The sequence below is a fragment of the Xenopus laevis genome, chromosome 1L (genome assembly GCF_017654675.1).
Source record: "Xenopus laevis strain J_2021 chromosome 1L, Xenopus_laevis_v10.1, whole genome shotgun sequence".
Classification (NCBI taxonomy): domain Eukaryota; kingdom Metazoa; phylum Chordata; class Amphibia; order Anura; family Pipidae; genus Xenopus; species Xenopus laevis.
The window spans coordinates 85177511-85198148 of NC_054371.1; the positions used below are offsets into that span (position 1 = coordinate 85177511).

At 37.4% G+C, this 20638-nt stretch overlaps 1 protein-coding gene across 1 annotated transcript; it reads right to left on the reverse strand.

Annotated features, from left to right (window-relative positions):
* Nucleotides 1-1064: 1064 nt before the first annotated feature.
* epgn.L (epithelial mitogen L homeolog) lies at nt 1065-6586 on the reverse strand. Its single transcript, NM_001097861.1, is given in 5 exon segments — nt 1065-1937; nt 2923-3075; nt 3647-3758; nt 6155-6223; nt 6500-6586. Coding segments are annotated over 4 exon segments (378 nt in total). The 5' UTR covers nt 6219-6223; nt 6500-6586; the 3' UTR covers nt 1065-1888.
* Between the last annotated feature and the right edge of the window lie 14052 nt (nt 6587-20638).

The window sequence follows — 20638 nt, forward strand, 5'->3', positions numbered from 1 at the left end:
TTTTAGAAGTCATCTGACGTATTTGGAAACCCCCATACAAATAAAGAATGATGTAGTTATCTGTAGTGTAGTCTTGCACTGGCCAATGAATTTGCTGGTACAGAGATAGCTGTCTCTACTGGCTTTCTGCCAGAAAGCAGACATTAGTCCTGTCTTTGTGTGTGATGGGGATTTCATGATAGAGAAATTGATAGCATTACTGACTTTGGCAAAGCAAACGCAAAAGATCAAATGTTTAATAGGCCTATGAGTAACTGCCCACACATGCAAGAAATGCGTTAGGCTTATGCTTGTCCAAATAAAGTCTTTTTAATTCATCAAAACTTGAGCTACTGCTTTACTTTGAGGTGCAGCTTACCCTACCTGGATTTTAGAGATGTGACCCCCCATATGAAAGATGGAAAGAGGGCAAAAAGAAATGCAAATAATTACAAAACCATATTAAACAGAAAAGGGGACTTTCTGATACTGCTGAGAAGAGGACACTCAATGACAAGGTGAAAGGTGAACTACCCCTAAGTTTCCATCTCTAGTTGCAGAAACAAGGTCCATGGGACTAGATTTACAAAGATTGGAAGATTTATTTACTCTGCAGTGGAGCATCTGCCCCAGAGAGCTAGATAGTTATTCATAGAGTAATATTGCTTTAAAGGTACAGCCAAAATCCTACTTAGAAATCCTATTTCTCTTAAATACTACTTAAAGGAGAACCAAACTCTTTTTATTGAAATCCCCTATCCGCCTACCCTACATAGACCTCCCTCCCTGCTCCCCCCCAGCCTAAGTGTTACCCTGGGCAAATGCCCCTGGGGTGCCATCTTCTACTCTTTGGTAATCTTTTTGTCTTCTTCCGGTGCTTCAGCAATTTCCGTGGCTTTCGACGCATGCACAGTGGGGGGGGCAGGGAGGGGGGCTATGTAGGGTAGGAGGGTAGGGGATTTTAATAAAAAAGGGTTTGGTTCTCCTTTAACACCTTAAGGTCTTTTCAGAATGCAAAGATGTACACAAAGAAAAAAAAAAATTGTGTAATTTTATGTATTATTATAAACATACCAAGAATCTCTTAAAGCTTCACAGGCTTTTATTATCAAGTGAGCACAATTACATGAGCAGCAAAAAACATATACACCCCAGAGAAAAAAAATATAAATAATTAGATTTAGATATATTTCAAGTATACTTGAAGGAGAACACGGGCTTATGCACTCGCGGCACTTCGATTTCCTTGTGAGGCAACTTCGGGCGACTTCGGAAATCGAAGCGACGCGAGTGCATTGGCGCTGCCATTTTCTCATTATAGCAGGCAGAAGGCAGGCAGTTCGGGGAGATTGTCACCCCACAAAACCTATATAACATCTAAATCATGTCTGAATGTTTAGTGTTAGTTAGTGTTAGTGTACATCTAACAGTGTTTTATGACACAGTTAAATCAGTGTAGTAGTTATTATGTCAAGAAAGCTTTCCAAATCTAAACATTCAGTGTATATGCCAAAAGGAAGGATGATATCTTCAGGCTTCATTCCCATCACAGGATTCTGAAAATTCTTTACTTTCACAGTGTACAGTTAACATAAAGGAAAATGAAAAGTCACCGGTCATAATACAGACTGCCCCTAGCTTATTCTTTTTTATATATATATATAAAAAAAGGTTAATGTGGACCTGAAATGCTGCTGTCTGGAGTCCGTGCCAAATGTATGCAGTAAATGCATTTTGTTCAGCAGCATTGAAGCACTGTCCAGAATATCAATATATGAAAAGAACAACAACAAAATCTGTAGAATGTCCCATTATTTTGGCACCATCAAGAAAACCATGCCATGACCAATAATCTTCTAACTATTGTTCTTGCTGGGTTTTTGCAGGAAACAATAAATAAGTCCTATATTTATATTGCATCTGTTTTCTCACAGGTTTCATACACTGGTTTTTTGCACCTAAAATGTAAAAAACACATGTCATTATTAACTAGGTATAATGCAGCACTTTTAATAAAAGAAAACTTGTTAATGATGTGGTTTATTGATCACAATCTACTATGGTCCCACTTAGTCCTGTATGTTCATGCAAAGCCTTGTATCTATCCTGGAGTAAATAATTGTAACAGAGCTTAGCATAAACATTTGTTACAGAGCTGCCTAGTGCATTCAGGGTAGACAAAAACTGTAAAAACTGTAGACAAACTGTAAAAAATAAGAAAAATCCAATTTTTCAGCATAATATTGAGCACAAAAGGGGTAACGTGCAACTGTATGGGTAACGTGCAACTGTATGGAAAAGCAAGCAGCATGTTTGGCTTTCTACACAACAACATGCATGCTATTGATGCATCTGCAAAAGTAGATGCACCCTATAGTCAACCATTTCAAAGAAATCTGCTTTATGAAACTATACACTCAAATGTGGTCTGGTCGTCTGTTCTGATGATTTCTCTATATATTTTATTATGAGGCCAAATACCAGGTTACCATTTTAATTTGGAATTTCACTACCTTTTTGTACTACTGGGAAAGGACAATAATTTTCTAACTAATTAAACTGTTAGAAGAGTGCCCCTGCACTATAATGTATTTTACAAATGCAATGAGCTATAATTTGTGCCTTCTGATTAAAAATCAGACAATAAGGGCCAGATTAAAATCAGTTTATCAAACAGTGAGAAAAAGGTTTATCGTGTAAAAACTCATGGATGAGATTCAATTTGAGATGCAACTTATCTCACTGTTTGATAAACTGATTTGAATCTGGCCCTTAGTGTCTGATTTTTAATCAGAAGGCACAAATTATAGCTCATTATGATAAATTAATGAGCCCATTATGAGAAAAATGTATGATGAAACATTTTTAATAATGGCTTTAGTGTCAGTTCAAAATCTCCAACTTCAGAAAATATTTGTTTAACTAAGATAGCCTCTTAGTTACCTTTTCTTCCAGTAATACCATATAAAGAAAATCGCTCCACTTATCAGCAACCCAACACCTATTCCAATCGCAATATATACAGCTTCTTCATCATGTGAGTACGCTGGTAAAGTCATGTGTTCACACCTTTCTCCTGTAAAACTGGAGTCACATCTGCAAGAAAGACAAATTGCAGGTTGCAGTTACAACACTTGAAATAGGGCACAACCCTCCTGTCCTAACATGTCATGAAACAGTATTACAAAGGGACAACATGGAACATAAGTTGAAATTCTAGGCAGAGGTGCTAAAAATCTAGGCAAATTCAAGTTGCACACCTTCAAAACAGACCACTTTAGAGAAGACTACTTAAAGGAACAGTAACACCAAAAAAAATTAAAGACTTTTAAAGAAATTACAATGAAATGTATTGATGCCCTGCACAAGTAAAATGGTGGATTTGGTTCAGAAACACTAAGCTTCTTTTTAAATACTAGGTAAATACTATAGAGCATTGTGTACTAAATAAATCTTACAGTGCATTTTATATATATTATAGAAACAGTTTGTCCAAGAAAATGCATGCACATGCATGCAGTATTGACTTTAGCTTTGCGCAATACTATACTCTATATAGGTAATGTAATAAAAGACACATTGCCCAGGGGCAAGAACCCATAACAACTAACTTAGTGCATTTTACTACATATGGGGTAAAAATATAAAAATGCATATAATACAGTACCTGCAGAGAGGAGTGGTGAGATCAGCATGAAACAAACATTGACCATTAAGACAATAGTTCAGATATTCTTTGTAACAAGGATTGCCATCTTTAATAAATTCCTGTTCTCGTCCTATAAATTAATGGTACAAAAAAATGTATATTAGAATACATTTCTGCTATAGAAAAAAAAGTAAACACGTTCAACTGTTTATCATCACTGTTCCCAACTTTAAGCTGAAAGCATCTTAAAAACAAGAAGTGAGAATTTTAAAAATTAGGAAAAGGAAAACTATGCAGCCTAAAAGAGTAATCAGTATAAAAAATATGCACTCAAATAATTTTTCTCTGCAGCAGGCAAATTCAGAGACAGAGTTAAGGGCAATGAAACAATGTAGAAACTCATTGTTGTGCTCCTTACTCAGTTTTGTCTGGGGTTAGCTTCACTCTAGCACAAGATTGTAAATTCCCTGCTAGATGCAGAGTACAACAATGACAGGTGTAAAGCAGTCCTGTCCTTCCCTTTTAGTTAACCAGAACCCAGAAGAAGCAGAAAAGTGATAGCTTTAGCATTAGGGGAATAATGTGTGTATGTAAAATCCACAAACCTTCTTTTAAAAGTCTATTCTGCAGCTGTTAAGTTCTGTTTAGAAGATTATATAACTAAGGTTATAATGAATTAATTTACATTGTCAACCTGCTCAGGCTATTTCAAGAGAGGTTAGTTTATCTGGGGGGGTTGTAAAAGTTGACAAATATGATTTAATAGGCTGCATTAACATATATTACCCCATGTACTGAATTTGGATATCAGGTGCAATTCATAAGTGCATCACACTATCATTTAGGGATTCCCTTAGAGCAGATTCATCTGCCCATCTGTTTCAATAGTAGTATCTCTAATAGAGAGATGCATTTGCCCTACAGACAATTACAACAGACAAGTATAAAAAGTAGCCAAAAACGTGGCTTTACCAAATTATTACAGGTATGGGATCCGTTATCCAGAAACCTTTTATCCAGAGTGATGCTAATTACGGAAAGGCTGTCTCCCATAGTCTCCATTTTATTCAAATACTTCTAGTAGACTTAAGGTAGGAAGATCCAAATTACAGAAAGATCCGTTATCTGGAAAGCCCCAGGTCCCATGCATTCTGGATAACAGGTCCCATACCTGTACTTTAAACATTTTTTTTGATTAAGTTGAAATTAGGATGAGCATTTTTTTCAGTAATCAGGACAAACAGGTGACAGCAGCATTTAAAAATAAATCTTTTTTTATATAGGTTTTTTTTCTGACAATGAATATCAATGGGATCTTTAGTGCCTTTAACATGTATTAAAGTATGTATTTAAAAAATGTATATAAACATTTTTAAAGTAACAATCTGAAATTGTGCTAGCTTGCTATGGGCATACTATACTTATTTCCTCATAGAAAATATATATAAAGCAACTGCTTTAAATCTGTCTGTGTGACACCAACCTAAAAACAAAACTATAGATTGTGTATTTCCAATATCACAAGTACAGGTAGGTGATCCGTTATCCAGAAACCCGTTATCCAGAAAGCTCAGAATTACGGAAGGGCTGTCTCCCATAGACTCCATTTTATCCAAATAATCGAAATTTTTTAAAATTATTTCCTTTTTCTCTATCATTATAACACAGTCCCTTATACATGATCCCAACTAAGATGTAATTAATCCTTATTGGAAGCAAAACCAGCCTACTGGGTTTATTTAACGTTTACATGATTTTATAACGTATGAAGATCCAAATTATGGAAAGATCTGTTATCCAGAAAGCCCCAGGTCCTGAGCATTCTGGATAACAGGTCCCATATACTAGTGAGCACTGACAGCGCTTATATCTACTAAAGCTCATATTTTTGGTTTTCATTGAGTAAAAACAGACTTTGTTTTTTAATTTTCTCTATACAAGCATCATGGGATTCTTTCCAACACATTATAAAAAAGAAAATGACAGTCAGTATTCAGTTCAACTGAGAACCTTGCCTCAGGCAGCTCAAAGCCACACCAGCTAAATTCAAGAGCCAAGGTTCCAGTTTTTGACTGGAAATTCAGCTCTTTTAGTGTAAGGCGTGTAATGGTGCTCTCTACACTAGTGAATCTACCCTCCCTGCCAGATATGTTCACTGCAGGCAGGCACTTAGGAAAAGACAGTATTGGGTCTGCTGTTTCAGTGACAGCAGAATCAGAAGCACCCCTGTCAGTATAGGTTCTAAAATTGATTTATATATTATGAAATTATTTCATGACTCCGCAATGTCTGCCTTCTACAGTATGTGCCTGTTTTGAATTTCAGGGGTACCTATGCAAAAAAACAGTAGTGTAAATCTTTAGAATTGCATAACACATAATAAAATGTATACATTTTAAGCATCTAACGTTAAGTTTTAGCTCACTTCCCTATTAAAAAAAACCCTACCATGCTTATTTAAAATGTAAATGTTATTACCTCTGATTATTCAACTGCACACTAACAGTAAAACAATGGAAAAATTACCTTCTATCTTGCTTGTAAGCTCTGGTGACTTAGTGACTGAATACTCCTCACTCAACACAATCATTGCTGCTGTGGTACAAAATACAATTTCAGTACATTCGGAAAGGCAAACATAGTTTGTTTAATTACTCTATTAAGCAGTTTAGTATATTTCTCTCACATGCTAATATTCCTATAAGTGTAAAAATAATTCTATTGTCAAGAGGATATAGTGTCAATGAACAGTTGAATCATATGTAACGTAAGAGGCTAATCATAACAAAGAGGCTAATTAGTTTGGATTTAATAATAATAACATAAAATATGGCATGCAAGAAAATTGTTAGTGCAGATAAAGAAACTTACCACATGTCAAAGCTATTAATATGATTTGTAAAGACATAATGAAGACTAAACCAGTTCTCTTTCGAATCGATTGCCTCTCAGGCTGCAGAATCTTGTCAGGTATCTTCCTTATATGTAGACAGAAAGGTGTTGTCTGACTTTCAACCAATCACAGCTGTCCAATCCTGGCACTGACCAAATGTATGCAATTACTAAAAATAACTTGATCTGTAATTGCACAAAACTTTCTCGAGGGTAAAGAAATATATTTCCACTTTGAAAAGCATTCTGAATTTTTTTCTTCCTTATTTCTGAGTTCCGGTTCATTGTGCTTAAAACACAAAATTGTGTTCATCTGTTCCTTTTAGTATGTGGTACAGTATAGTATAGAAGTACATCGTTTTATAGAGCAAAACTGTACATATGTATGTGTGTATGTGTATGTATGTGTGTGTGTATATATATATATATATATATATATATATATATATATATATATATATATATATATATATATACAGTAACCCTGATATATTAAATTCATTCTTACACCAAAAATGCACAATTTCATTGATATATATATACATTTATGCTAAGTGGTTTCTGTTCTCCACTGCTAGCCCCATGAATACAATGGTGACGGCATGGAGGTTTTCAGGCTGTAACAGAACCCTGTCCTTATCACCATTTATTTATAACAGACACCACATTGGCTTAAAAAATACAATAGAGGAGGGGTGTAGTGGTAGCAAACAAGATGCCTGCACATTGAAGTTCCTCTGCATTCACCGAGCAGAAATGAATGGGAAAAAAATTAAATAACAACTTCCAAGGTCATATATAAAACAGCCTTGGCTCCAAGAAAGCTCCGCAAGCATATGGCTCACTGCCAGAAGCGACATTACAAAGCAAAGGGTAAAACTTTGAAAACCACTGTGCAGCCCATTGATGCCAACTCTTCGCTCTCTAACTCTGCATTACCATCATCACCATCATCACCAGCCATGTCCAGGCAGATGAGTAACCCATCGTGTGATTTCTCACAGGAACTGCTTGACCTCGACACACAAGAGGTGAGAGACCCTGACCCTGAAAAAGCACTGCTTGATAAGTGAGTCCCAACTTATGGAAGGCATTACCCAACAGATGCAAGAACTCAGATCACGCACTGATCAACCAGAAGGTAAAGTGGACGGTATTATTAAAGTCCTAGACGCAAATGAAACAGACATTGTACCTTTACAGCAGCAGTTACAGGACACTTCATTAAAAATAGAGGACATTGATAATAGATAACTACGAAACAATGTACGAGTTTGCCCGACACTATGACAGCTTTACAAGCCACTCTGACCAACCTCTGCCGGTATCTCTGCCTGATGTTCCACTGGCTAGATTGGAGTTTGACAGTATCCATAAAGCACTTTACAAAACAAGGCCCTTCTTGACATCTTATGCAAAAGAGGAGAACCTTACAACCTAAACTTTTGTGGCAACATATTATAAAATAGAGATGGGCCTTTCCCTTCAGACTATTGTTCAACTATAACAATAAACCTTTCTGCTTTGATTCACTGGAGGAGGGCATAGAGGTGATGTCCAAACCGAAACTGTCAACCACTCTCATAAACAGAGTCGAGGCGGACATCCCCAAGAAAAAAACTCCTATATGGCAACAAGTGAGATCTCCTTCTTTGAAATTTGCAAAATTACGACAGCATGACTGATCATCATAGTCCTCCTTTCAGACCATAAATACTCGACTATTCACTGTGCCTAAAGGACCACCTCGTCCCAGTTGATGTGGTATAACTACTATGGAAAGAATGCCCAGAAATGTTTGTCCTTCCCCCCCTTTTTTCTCTCCCATACCTTTTTTGTTACTCCGATTTAGCTCAACATCTTATGGAAGCTATCCTCAATTCCCAGGAAAATAATATTATTTGTTCCTACTGAGACAGTGCATCTCCTTCCATCTGCTTATCGGCGCTTACAGAGTATCATGAAACCTGGCACGTCTTCACAATCATTCTAACATAGAACCTTTACAGTGAAGTGAACTATTAACTAACACTGAGGCTAGAGTCGGCTTCCTACCTTCCTAAACCATGTACTCTCTCTGGAAAGACAGCATCTCGGAAATTTTGCTCATTCCCATCCCCTACCCTATTTCCATTACTTTTTTCCATTTTCTCAATTTTAATAAACAGTGTTCTCTTCATACAGGTCTACTTCAACAACCAAGTCTCAGTGCTGGTCACCCCTTTGACTGCACCCCCTTCATGGACAAAGCTACCAATGTAGCGGACTGCAAGTTACAAGCTTATGATTGTTTGATGTTTTTGTATTGTATGTTAATATTTTGGCTTTACATAGCACAGGTACTTATCCTACCTCCTTTGTTAAATGCAATGTTTTACTCAGTCTAAGGGAGCAATACACAGAGGATCAGGCAGGTTTTACTCATAATCTTCAGAGTTATATTTTGGCATATTTGACACTATCTATAATGTGGCTTTGCGGGAGCAAAACGTGATAGATTATAGTATACAACTTATTTGGATGGGAATAGTGGGTGTATTGCTACTCAGCCTCTACTATTCACAATGTTTCTTGGTCTGATCACTCCACGATTTTCTTTAAACTTTTGAATTATGCTCCCAGGGATAAAACTCACCACTAGACCCTTAATGACTCCATTATTTGTATTTCTTCTCTAACAAAATAAATAAGTACCCCGCTTAAAAAATACTTTACAGAAAACCTTGGTTCTGTTTCTGAAACAACTCTGTTATGGGAAGCATACAAAGTGTTATATGGGGCAAATTTATACAACTTTGATTCAGTGTAAACAACAAAGGAATAAAGGAAGAGATGCTCTAAACCAGTGATCCCCAACCAGTAGCTTGTTGTTGCTCTCAGTGTCCTCAAACCAGGTGCTTATTTTTGAATTCCAGGCTTGGAGGAAAGTTTTAATTGCATAAAAACTAAGTATAGTGGTAAGTAAAGCCTCCTGTAGGCTGTGAGTCCACATAGGGGCTACCACAGTCAATCACAGCCCATAATTGTCACCCCAAGGGATTTTTTCATGCTTGTGTTACTCCCCAACTCTTTTTACATTTGAATGTTGCTCATGGATAAAAAAGGTTGGGGACCCCTGCACCAACCCAAGAATTCAACACGGTTGATTAGCAGTGTGATAATCCTGACTGATTTATTTAACACCCAAAATAGATTGTGTAATGTCTGACCTTGACCTAGCATTAATACATGAAGCTAAAAAAAGATTAGGATTAGAGATGAGCGAATTTCGCCATCTTTCTTACTGAGGCAAAAATTTGCCGTGGAACAATTTGTTGCAACAAAAAAGTTGGCAAGACAAAAATGTCTCAGAGACAAAAAAAGTCACCATAAAAAAAAAACGCCCATTGATTTTAATGCATTTGGCGCAAGAAAAATGGTTGCACACGTAAAAAAATTTTTGCACATTAAAAATTTTGATGCCATCGCAATTTTTTCACAGTTTTTTACAGTTTCACTCACTAATTAGGATGGTCACAACAGAAATTTTGTTAGAATGCAAACAAATCCAGTAAAATGTTTGCTTAATAGAAATATTCCTCACCCTAAGCCAGTATATTCACTTAAACAGACAAATGGCCAGTTTACAAGTGATCCTTCCAAAGTCCTAGAAACCCTCCTTCCTCCACCTATAAATGACTGTTTCATAATCTAATATTACCAATGATCTCATCACCATAATCAGCAACAATGGATTTTTAAAAGATCAGACATTCTATTACCTCCTCTAATGGAAACTTAATGAAAACTTTTCCACTATTTTGATATATTAGTGTTTACATAGGGGCAGATTTATCAAGGGTCAAATTGAAAATTAGATTTTTTAAATTCAAATTTTGAGTTTATTCTAGTATAATTTCGACTAGGAAATAGTCAAAATTCGATTCAAATTTCGAAATGTATCATGTACTGTCCATTTAATAATTCAAATTCGACTATCCCCCAACGGGGGACCTCCTACAATCAATTTGGAGTCATTTGGTGGACTTTTGAAAAATATTTTAATAAATCTAATTCTATCAAATTCGATTTGATTCAAATTTGCAGCTCCATCCTATTGACCCATTTTTAAAAAATAAGATTTTTTAAATAAATTTCGATTGATCTTTTTCTTTTCTTTATGGGAGTTGATGGGAGTTTTTAGAAACTTCCATAAACTAGAAATTCGACCCTTGATAAATCTGCCCCATAGTGTATGCTCTATGACTGAGCCAATAGAGGTAAAGATCCCATGGAAGCCTTTTGGTTGCCTTCGGAAAGTCTGCCAAAATAACTTCTAATTGGTTTCTTCTCATTTAAATATTTCTTGTTTGGCCTTGGTGACAGCCTTGGTGACACGAATCCCGTAAGGCTTCTGTTTTTATACAAAATGTAAAATAAAAATGTTTGTATTATTTAAATTTTTGGCTCCTGGATTCTCCTCTTTGGTGTTCCGGATTGGTGCCTGCCTGCCATTACAAATTTCTGTGAATTACTTCCCTTTGCTGAAGGTCTGGGTCATGAGCACCCGGACCCACCATTGAAAGCGGTAAGCTTATACATATATGTCCAAGGATTTCAGCTTCTTAAGTTTCTGAATAATATATGCCCCTGGATGCTATACAGACACCCTGACCCATCATCTGTCAGTTTACTGTCAATATGAAAATATTTACCTTTATTATTAACATGTATTTATTTAGCGCCAATATATTTCACAGCTCTGTAAAGTACATGTGGTCATACAAATAAATCACATGAATTACAGAACATATGAAGTTACATACATCACAACCAATACCGGTACAGAAGGTGAGGAAGGCCCTGTGTTAAAAGAGCTTACAATCTAAAGGGAAGGGAATAAGATACAAGGTGTGGGAGTGGGCAAAATCAGAATTAAGTGGGTGAGAGATGTAGTACTGTATGTGGTATAGCATTTGGTAGCTAAGCATAGGGAAGGTAGGCTTTTCTAAATAAGAGATCTTTTAAAAGCAGAAAGGTTGGGAGAAAGTTGGACAGACCGTGGGAGAGAGTTCCAGAGGAGGGGTGCAGCCCTTGCAAAGTATTGAATGCGAGGAGGTAATGAGAGAAGAGTTGAGTAGCAGGTCATTAGAGGATTGTAGTAAGTAGTTGGGTGAGTATCTAGAGATGCATACCTCCCAACTGTCCCTTTTTTTTTCGGAGGGACAGTCCCTCTTTTGACAGCTCAACCTGCAGTCCCTCATTTGTACTGGAAAGTCCCTATTTTCTCTGCACTGAACAGCCAGAAAAAGAAACAAAGTTTCTCACTTGATTGGCTTTTAGCAGAGAGCCCAGAACAGGTAACAGGTGCAAATAAGATACTTTGTAACAATTTTGAGACAGTTTAAATAAGGAGAATTATTTTCAAACTTTCATAACCTGCCAAATTTTGTAAAATGAACATGGTAATTAGGGGGTGTGACATGTGGTCATAAAATTTCGCTGCTCTACGAGCGAAAACATTTTTTGTCCCTCTTTTTACTTCCAAAGTGTTGGAAAGTATGGAGATGAGTTCAGAGATTTAGGGTAGGGCAGAGTTATGAAGTGCTTTGAATGTCAGGGTCATTAGTGGCACTTAGGTAGAAGTGACATGATTTAGTAAGTGACTGGATATGAGGAGTGAAGGACAGGGCAGATTCTAGGAGAACCCCAAGGCCTGGGGAGATGGGAGACGGGGTAATAGTGGAATTGTTAACTATGATGGATACTTCCGGGATGTTACAGGTGTTAGTTGGAGGAAAGAGAACCATTTCTGTTTTAGAGAGGTTTAATTTAAGGTAGCGTTGCGACATCCAAGTAGAGATAGCGGACAGGCAGGAGGAGACCCGAGTTATGAGTTCTGGGTTGAGATTAGGGGCAAAATTACTGCGTGATGTAATTTCGGTACTTCGCTGATTTACTTACGGTCGCTGGCGTAACTTCGCTAGCGAAGGAGATAGACTCTAGTTGTACTTCGCTCCCTAAAGCCTGGCGAAGTTGCAAATTCACTAAGATGCGGATTTTACTGAATGTTACCTCTTGCGCCAGACTTGCCTTCCCCAGATCAGACCAGACGAAGTGCAATAGAGTAGATAGGACTTCCTCAAAATTTAAAAATAATGTAATGTAATGTATTGGCTGCAACATATATGTCCATTAACTTCCCGCTGTATGCAAATGAGGCAACGCAAGCTCAACTTCCCTTTGCTTGCCGCAGTAACACTAGCACTACTTCGCCATAGTTCTGTGCCCTGGACGCAACTTCGAATTTTAGTGAATTAGCGTTGTCCTGGCGAATCTACGCCTGGCGAAGTGTTGCGATGTGAGCGAAGCCGTCACTGGCGAATTTTCGGAGGTTAGTAAATTTGCCCCCAGGAGAGGAGAGACCTTTATCAATGCCCACACTTAGGCCATTTAGACCATTTATACTGTGATCACGCTTATACCTACGTAGCTATTACACAGGTTTCTATTGATTAAGGATAAAGAATGCCTGTGCAATTATTTATATGTTCACCAGTTTTTTCTTTTCCTTTCTTTTCTTTTTCCTAATCTTATGTCTATGATTATGCTCAATATTGCAGTGACCATGCGGCCCACACTATACGGCATGTATTAAAAAAAAAAAAAATAGAATAGAATAGAATAGAAGAAAATAGAAAATAAGTAAAAAAGTAAAAAAGAAACATGGAAAAAAAAGAGAAAGAAAAAGGAGGATAGTTGGGCATGTGTAGCACTATTCATACCCGAAAACTAGTTCATTAACATTCCTAATTAGTTTATTTGTAAAATGAGTCTGATGAGGACATACTATAGCAATTTTTTGCATTGGTAATTTAGTTCCATCTCCCACAAATATCCAAATATTTAATAGACTTATCCATCAATTCGAATTTATACATTATTTCAGTGATTTTATTACCATAACTATCATAGGGAATGATAGTTGAGCCGAATTCTCAATCAGTTGCAAAAAAATAACTTTGTCCATAGAGACAACTTTATGAGAGTGATAAAAAATTGGGATTTTTTTTTTTTGACACACTGGTTTCGGCAGATTGCTTGAGCTCAGTCATTAAAGTTAAAATAGAAGTAGATAACGGGTGTGTCCCATTAGTTATGTCAAAAGGCAATGAAAAAGGTGTTTACCAATGGCATAACTATAATACAGCAGACACCTCGGTCACGTGGGGGGGGGCGGACCACGGGGTCTGCTGTAGTGTAATTTCCCTGCACACTGTGCAAAAGATCACTGCCCAATGCAAGTAATTCAGCAGCAGACTAAGTGGGACTTTCCCGACCAGGGCTGGTGGGAGAGGAGACTTATAGGGGCAAATTCCCTAAACGTCAAAAATTCACCAGCGATGGCTTTGCAGCCATCACAACATTTCGCCAGGCATAAATGCGAAGTTGCGTCCAGGGCACAGAACGCTGGCGAATATGCGATAGCGTTACTTCGACAAGCAAAGCGAAGTTGCGCTAGTGTTGGCTAATTTGCATACGGCGGGAAGTGAAAGTTGAATGGACGTATATGTTACAGCAAATACATTACACTACACAAGCCCAGGGAACCATAATAATATAAAATAGACATGTTATAATGCCCTACACATGAGCCCAGTGTATAGTTTATGTGCCATATGTAGGAAATATAGGGGGGAACCCTGTTACCCAAAAAAAATTTACGATCTTTTGCAGGCTATCGCCCTGAAAAAAGTAAAAGACGCCAGCGTTTTTTGGGATTTAGAAAACTTTTCAACAAAAAATTTACATCTTACTGAATTTGCCAAGTAACGTTCCTTTGCCAGAGCGAAAATTTGCCTGACGATAGAGTGCGAATGATTGCTAGCGTGTGTTTTTTTCGCTAGCGAAGCTATGTCTGCGCCTGTTAGGGAATTGGTGAAGTACCGAAATGACATCACACTGGCGAATTTTCACTAGCGTTAGTCACTTCGCCCTAAAGTAAATCTGCCCCATAAAGTGCTATGATAGATGATCGTTTCAGGAGGGATATTACACCTGTGACTGTAGACAGAAACATCCAATTTACCAACTTCTTTACATCCAAAGAAACAAACAGAGAAGGTGTCTTTACTCTACCAATGCACATTCTGTTGGCATCAGTTGCATGTCTACCTTGGGTGAACCGCAACTTGTCTGAGTGGATTAATCTCATCAGGACATTCAGCAGTTTACATACTAATATTTTGGCATACAACCCCTAAACCCTAAGGGGGGAATTCACAAAAGTGTCGGGAACGAAAAAATGTCTTTAAAATGTCGTAGAAAGTGTCGTAGCAACAGCCGACAAATTCACAGAGCATTTCTCCGCCAATTTTCCGACATGTGCGACACTTTTGAATTAGTGTCGTTAAAAGTGGGCGTGGTTTTTCGGCGCCACTTTTCCCGCCATTTTTATGAATTACTCGTAAACTCATTTTTTTTACCGACAATTTTTCAGACACTTTAGGCTCTCCAAAATGAAAATGTCAGACAAATTGTCGTTTAAAAAGTCTTGGTAAATGTCGTTTGTACGATGAAAAGATATACGACATTTTAGAAAATTGTCAGACTTACGAGACATTCAGAGATGGTAACATCTGCCTTTGTGAATTTGCCGTTCATACGACATTTTACAAATTTGTCGACCGCCACTTCTGGGTTACTTTTTTTACCGACACTTTTGTGAATTCCCCCCTAAGACAAAGGGGGGATTCACAAAAGTGGAGATAGCCTATTTTTGGAGTAAAAGTGGTGGTAAACTGGTGTAAAATGCTTTCTCCTTATTCACAAACAGAAATCCGACTCAACCGCCACTTTTCATTTTTTAGTGAAAGAAAGACAGTTTACAGACACTTTTATGAATTTGTCTTTCAAACAACATTAAAACTACATTTTAAACAACATATTCTCCCGACATTTAAAAATGGAATAAAACTCAATGTAACTATTCCCCATGTGTCAGATCAATTCTAAAACAATCTGCTCTGCTTTGGTTCACTCAATCTTTACTTCACAACTCTTGTAGGTGCCCCATTGGGGAATTATTAGCATATTGAAAGGATTAGCATTTTAGGGCAGAGACACACACTGCTATTTCGGAAGATTAGTCACCCATCCACAAATCGCTTCTTTTTCGGGCGACTAATCTCCCCAAACTGCCTTCCCGCTGGCTACAATGTAAATCGCCGGCGGGATGGCACTTGGAACGATTAGTTTTTCCGAACTTGCCCGAAGTTGCCTCACGAGGAAACTTTTGGCGACTTCGGATAGCCAAAATCGTTCCAACTGCCATCCCACCTGCGATTTACATTCTAGCCGGTGGGATGGCAGTTTGGGGAGATTAGTCACCCAAAGTAGAATTGATTTGCCACTGGGTGACTAATCTCCCAAAATAGCAGTGTGTCTCTGCCCTTATAGTCAGGGAACAAGTTTCTGTGTAACCTTATATAGGTGTAAAAGCCTCATTAACAAAACAAGTATAACACTGATTAAATTAAAAAAAAATAAAAAAGTGTATTTCATACAATTTTATATGTAATAGGTTTTTAACTCACACTTGCGTTATTTTACTGGTTTTAGCTTAATGAATGAGGCAGGATTAGCAATTGAATGGCTATACCATATAAATCTAAAACAAAAAGTAAAGCTTCCCAGCCATTTTTTTTAATTTTAGCAGCACTGAGACACTAGACTTAAGACAATAAAACATATTTCTAATACGAATCCCTATATTATGCAAAATAGCATTTTTTGTATTTTGACCCTTATATCTTGTTACAGAAGTGGAATTAGACAAACATGCAGGCAGATTTAGAAAGCCTGGGTTATACTGAAAAAATGATGTATAATTTTCCTAGATAAAATAAACCCCCTCCCAGGAAATCGCAATTCAGGGGCAAATTTACTTAAGGTCGAATATCGAGGGTTAATTAACCCTCGATATTCGACCGTCGAAGTAGCGACTGTCAAGGATTTAGCGCTATTCGAATGATTAAATCCTTCGAATCGTTCGATTCGAAGGATTTTAATCCATCGATCGACCGATTTTTCTTCAACATAAAAAAGCTAGCTAAGCCTATGGGGACCTTACCCATAGGCTAACATTGACTTCGTTAGCTGTTAGGTGGCGAACTAGGGGGTCGAAGAGACAGTACTTCGACTATCGAATGGTCGAATGGTCGAATAGTCGAACGATTTTTAGGTCGAAGTAGCCCATTTGATGGTTGAAGTAGCCAAAAAAACCATTTGAAATTCAAAGTTTTTTTTATTCATTCCTTCACTGGAGCTAAGTAAATGGGCCCCTCAATGTCTGACTGACAGGTTTAGTAAGAGCTAAAGACAAATTCATAAAAAATGTCATTAAAATGTTGTGAGAAAGACAAAATCTTTAAAGTGTCTGTTTTAAAGACAAATTCACAAAAGTGGAGATTAGGCTTTTATTGAATTGTGAATCTTAATTGCACATTACAAACCTTTAACACCTGCTTGAAGGTGGCTTAAACTTTTGGCACAAACAAAAGAACTTTTTTATTAAGAAGTTTTATTACATACACTGTTGCATTGCGAATGAATTGCAAATTATTTTTGCATTAGCAGCCAATATTACATTCCCCCATTAGAGCTGTTAAAATATCTGAAAAGGTTTTATAGTACAGATGTACTCTACCAGGGAATAGAGGCAAGGAGTGGTTTCCAAATAACAAGACCATGTACTAGGGGTATACATGCTTGAAGTGGTTTCCAAAGATCTGGAAAGTGTGATGGAAGATTTAATTTAGCCAAGAATCTATGGAGCAAATTTACTTACCTCCGAATTTGCGGCAGCGTTGCCTTTGCCACACTTCGCCAGGTGTAGATTCACCAGGGCTGCGCAAATTCACTAAGATCTGAAGTTGCGCACAAGTTAAAAAAAAACTTAGTAAATTTGTGTAGTATCACCCCTTCGCCAGGGTGTGAAGTTGTGCTAGTCTATCTACTTGCTAGCGAATTTTCACCAGGGACACTGTTGGCCGAAGTGGCAAAATGGCGTCACGCTGGCAATTTTTTGCTAGCGTTAGCCACTTCGCCTTTTCGTAAATTTGCCCCTATGGATTGGAAGGTTGAAATGGTAGTGTTCGAATTTACCAATAGATTGTATAATTGTTTATAGTAAATGATGATCGGAAAATCTGTATACGCAGCTTCCACCTGCAGCATTATACCCCCCTTTAAGTTGTTAGTGCTGTCTCAATACTTCCATGGTTTAGTTTTACTATGCCCTTGAGTTCAGAACTACAATGTAACATTCTGAGAGCAGTTCCTTACAAGTAGGGATTCACCGAATCCACTATTTTGGATTCGGCCAAACCCCCGAATCCTTTGCAAAAGATTCGGCAGAATACCGAACCGAGTGGGAAGGGGAAAACATTTTTTACTTCCTTGTTTTGTGACAAAAAATCAGGCAATTTACCTCCCGACCTAATTTGCATATGCAAATTAGGATTCGGATTCAGTTCTGCTTGGCAGAATGATTTGGCTGAATCCGGATTCCTACTTACAAGCTTGTCTTGTGCTGTGGAAAATCTATACAAGCCCTGTAACTCCATTGTTTGGGATTCTGACTCTTCATGAGTTCAGAATTCCTGCAGCTCATGTCAAATAAACTTTGTCTATTACCTCCAGTTCCTGGAATTTCCCCATCACCAGCAAAACCAGTTACCATTATTTCTGTTGTAAAGAACCTGCTTAATAAACATAGTTTGACCTATGTTAGATGTATGTCTGTATGTATTTACCAGTATATACTTTCTGGTTAATAGGACATGTCATTATAATACTACTACTGGGATCCGTATGATGGCCAATATCAGTAAATATCCACTTAAACAAATCAAAAATACAACCCCTATTTTTTAGAAACAGAAGCTGAGTAAAATATAGGCATATCACAGCGCTTACGCAATATGTTGGCGCTATATAAATACATGTTAATAATAGTAACTATAGAATAATGCTATACAACGGTCAACCGCAGTTTCAGATAGCATACTTACACCTGCAGATAAAGCTTTGCAAAATTTGAGCTGCACATACCCAAGGGGGAAAGAAAGAAAAAAACCTTAATATTTCCAATGTAAAGTCTGTAGTAAATAGGTGGGATTGGTTACAAAATCAGTGACTGGTACAGTATGAAAACAATCATTCTATAACAGCACCAACAACTTACAAATCGATCGTCTATTTCCTATAATGCCCTAAGTAGGGGAATAATGCTGTTTGGCCCTATGATTGCAGGAGCAAAGTGCCCTCATCGGGTTTCTAGAAAGAAGTATTTTTGCAATCTTTCTGCAAAAGGAATCCCCACCTATGTTTTGAATATTTTATGCTGGTGAAGAATAGCAGTAATATATGGAATTCTTTCCTTGATTGACAAGTCCTTGGAGAGAATTGTTAAATTGGTTTTACAAACTTGGCCAACACATCTTACACCTCTTGATGAGCTTTGTAATGAGAAAATGCAATCTGATAAGAGTATCCTTTGGGGCTCATGGTGCAGCCAATGATGAATAAGGAGGTATTCTGTAGCAGTCTCTGGAAGTATTGATTGCATAAATTCAGTGAAATAGCCATGGAGCCTTGACTGTTCAATTGCATCTTGTATGCCCCAAATATACGGACATTATTCCACCATGAGCAGTCTTCCTCCGTGTCCTTAATTTTCCTTTTCAGGTCAAGAACAGTATTCCCTGTTTTAGTTGTATTGTCCAGAAGATAATTATGGGGACTCACCATTTCATCAATTTTATCTTCCAGCTATGATGTCGGGTTCTTGAGCGATGTGTATCAGTTTTAAACTTCCTGATATCTATATATATAAATATATATATATATATATATATATATATATATATATATATATATATATATATCAAAGAGTGAAGTTAGAGATCGCCCCAATCCTCTAGAGTGTAATTCCACCACTCTCCATTCATTTCTATGGGATTTTGAAAGGCGTATTTTAGGGATGCACCGATTTTGGATTCGGCCAAACCCCTGAATCCTTCAGGATAGATTCGGCCGAATACCGAGCCAAATCCGAATCCTAATTTGCATATGCAAATTTGGGGTGAGAAGGGGAAAACATTTTTTACTTCCTTGTTTTGTGATAAAAAGTAATGCGATTTCCCTCCCTGCCCCTAATTTGCAAATGCAAATTAGGATTTGGTTCGGCCAGGCAGAAAGATTCGGCCGAATCTGAATCCTGCTGAAAAAGGCCGAATCCTGGCCGAATCCCGAACTGAATCCTGGATTCGGTGCATTCCTAGCGTATTTATCAAAGGATGAACTTTACTTTCACCCATTGATAAATACTCTTTTAAAAAATCCATAGAAATTAATGAAGAGTTACGGAATTTCACTCTAGAGGTCTGTGGCAACCTCTAACTCAGTGGTCCCCAACCAGTAGCTCGTGAGCAACATGTTGCTCTCCAACCCCTTGGATGTTGCTCCCAGTGGCATCAAAGCAGATGCTTATTTTTGGATTTCAGGCTTAGAAGCAAGTTTTAATTGCATAAAAACGAAGTATAGTGCCAAGTAGAGCCTCCTGTAGGCTGCCAGTCCACATATGGCCTACCATATAGCCAATCACAGCCCTTATTTGGCATCCCAAGGGTTTTTTTCATGCTTGTGTTGCTCCCCATCTCTTTTTACATTTGAATGAGGCTCATGGGTAAAAAAGGTTGGGGACCCCTGCTCTAACCTTACTCTTTGATAAATATAACCCATATACTGTGTTGCAGCTGAAAGTGAAATCACCAACTACTTTAATGTTTTTGTTGGAAGAATCTCTATAGATAACATGATTTTCCCCCCATAAATACTCATTTATTAAATAAATATGATAAACATTATTCTCCAAATAAATAAATACATACAATTTCAATTAAACAATGTAATAATAATAATAATGATTTGTGGAAGCAATAAAAAAGGCTTAATAAAAGGTAATGAAGCTAGAATACTAAAAGAATACTATAGGAAATGGCACTGTCTTGTGTAAGCTTTCTGAACGATGAGTTAAAATTCTTGCAAACTGCATTTAAAATGTCAGAAAAATCA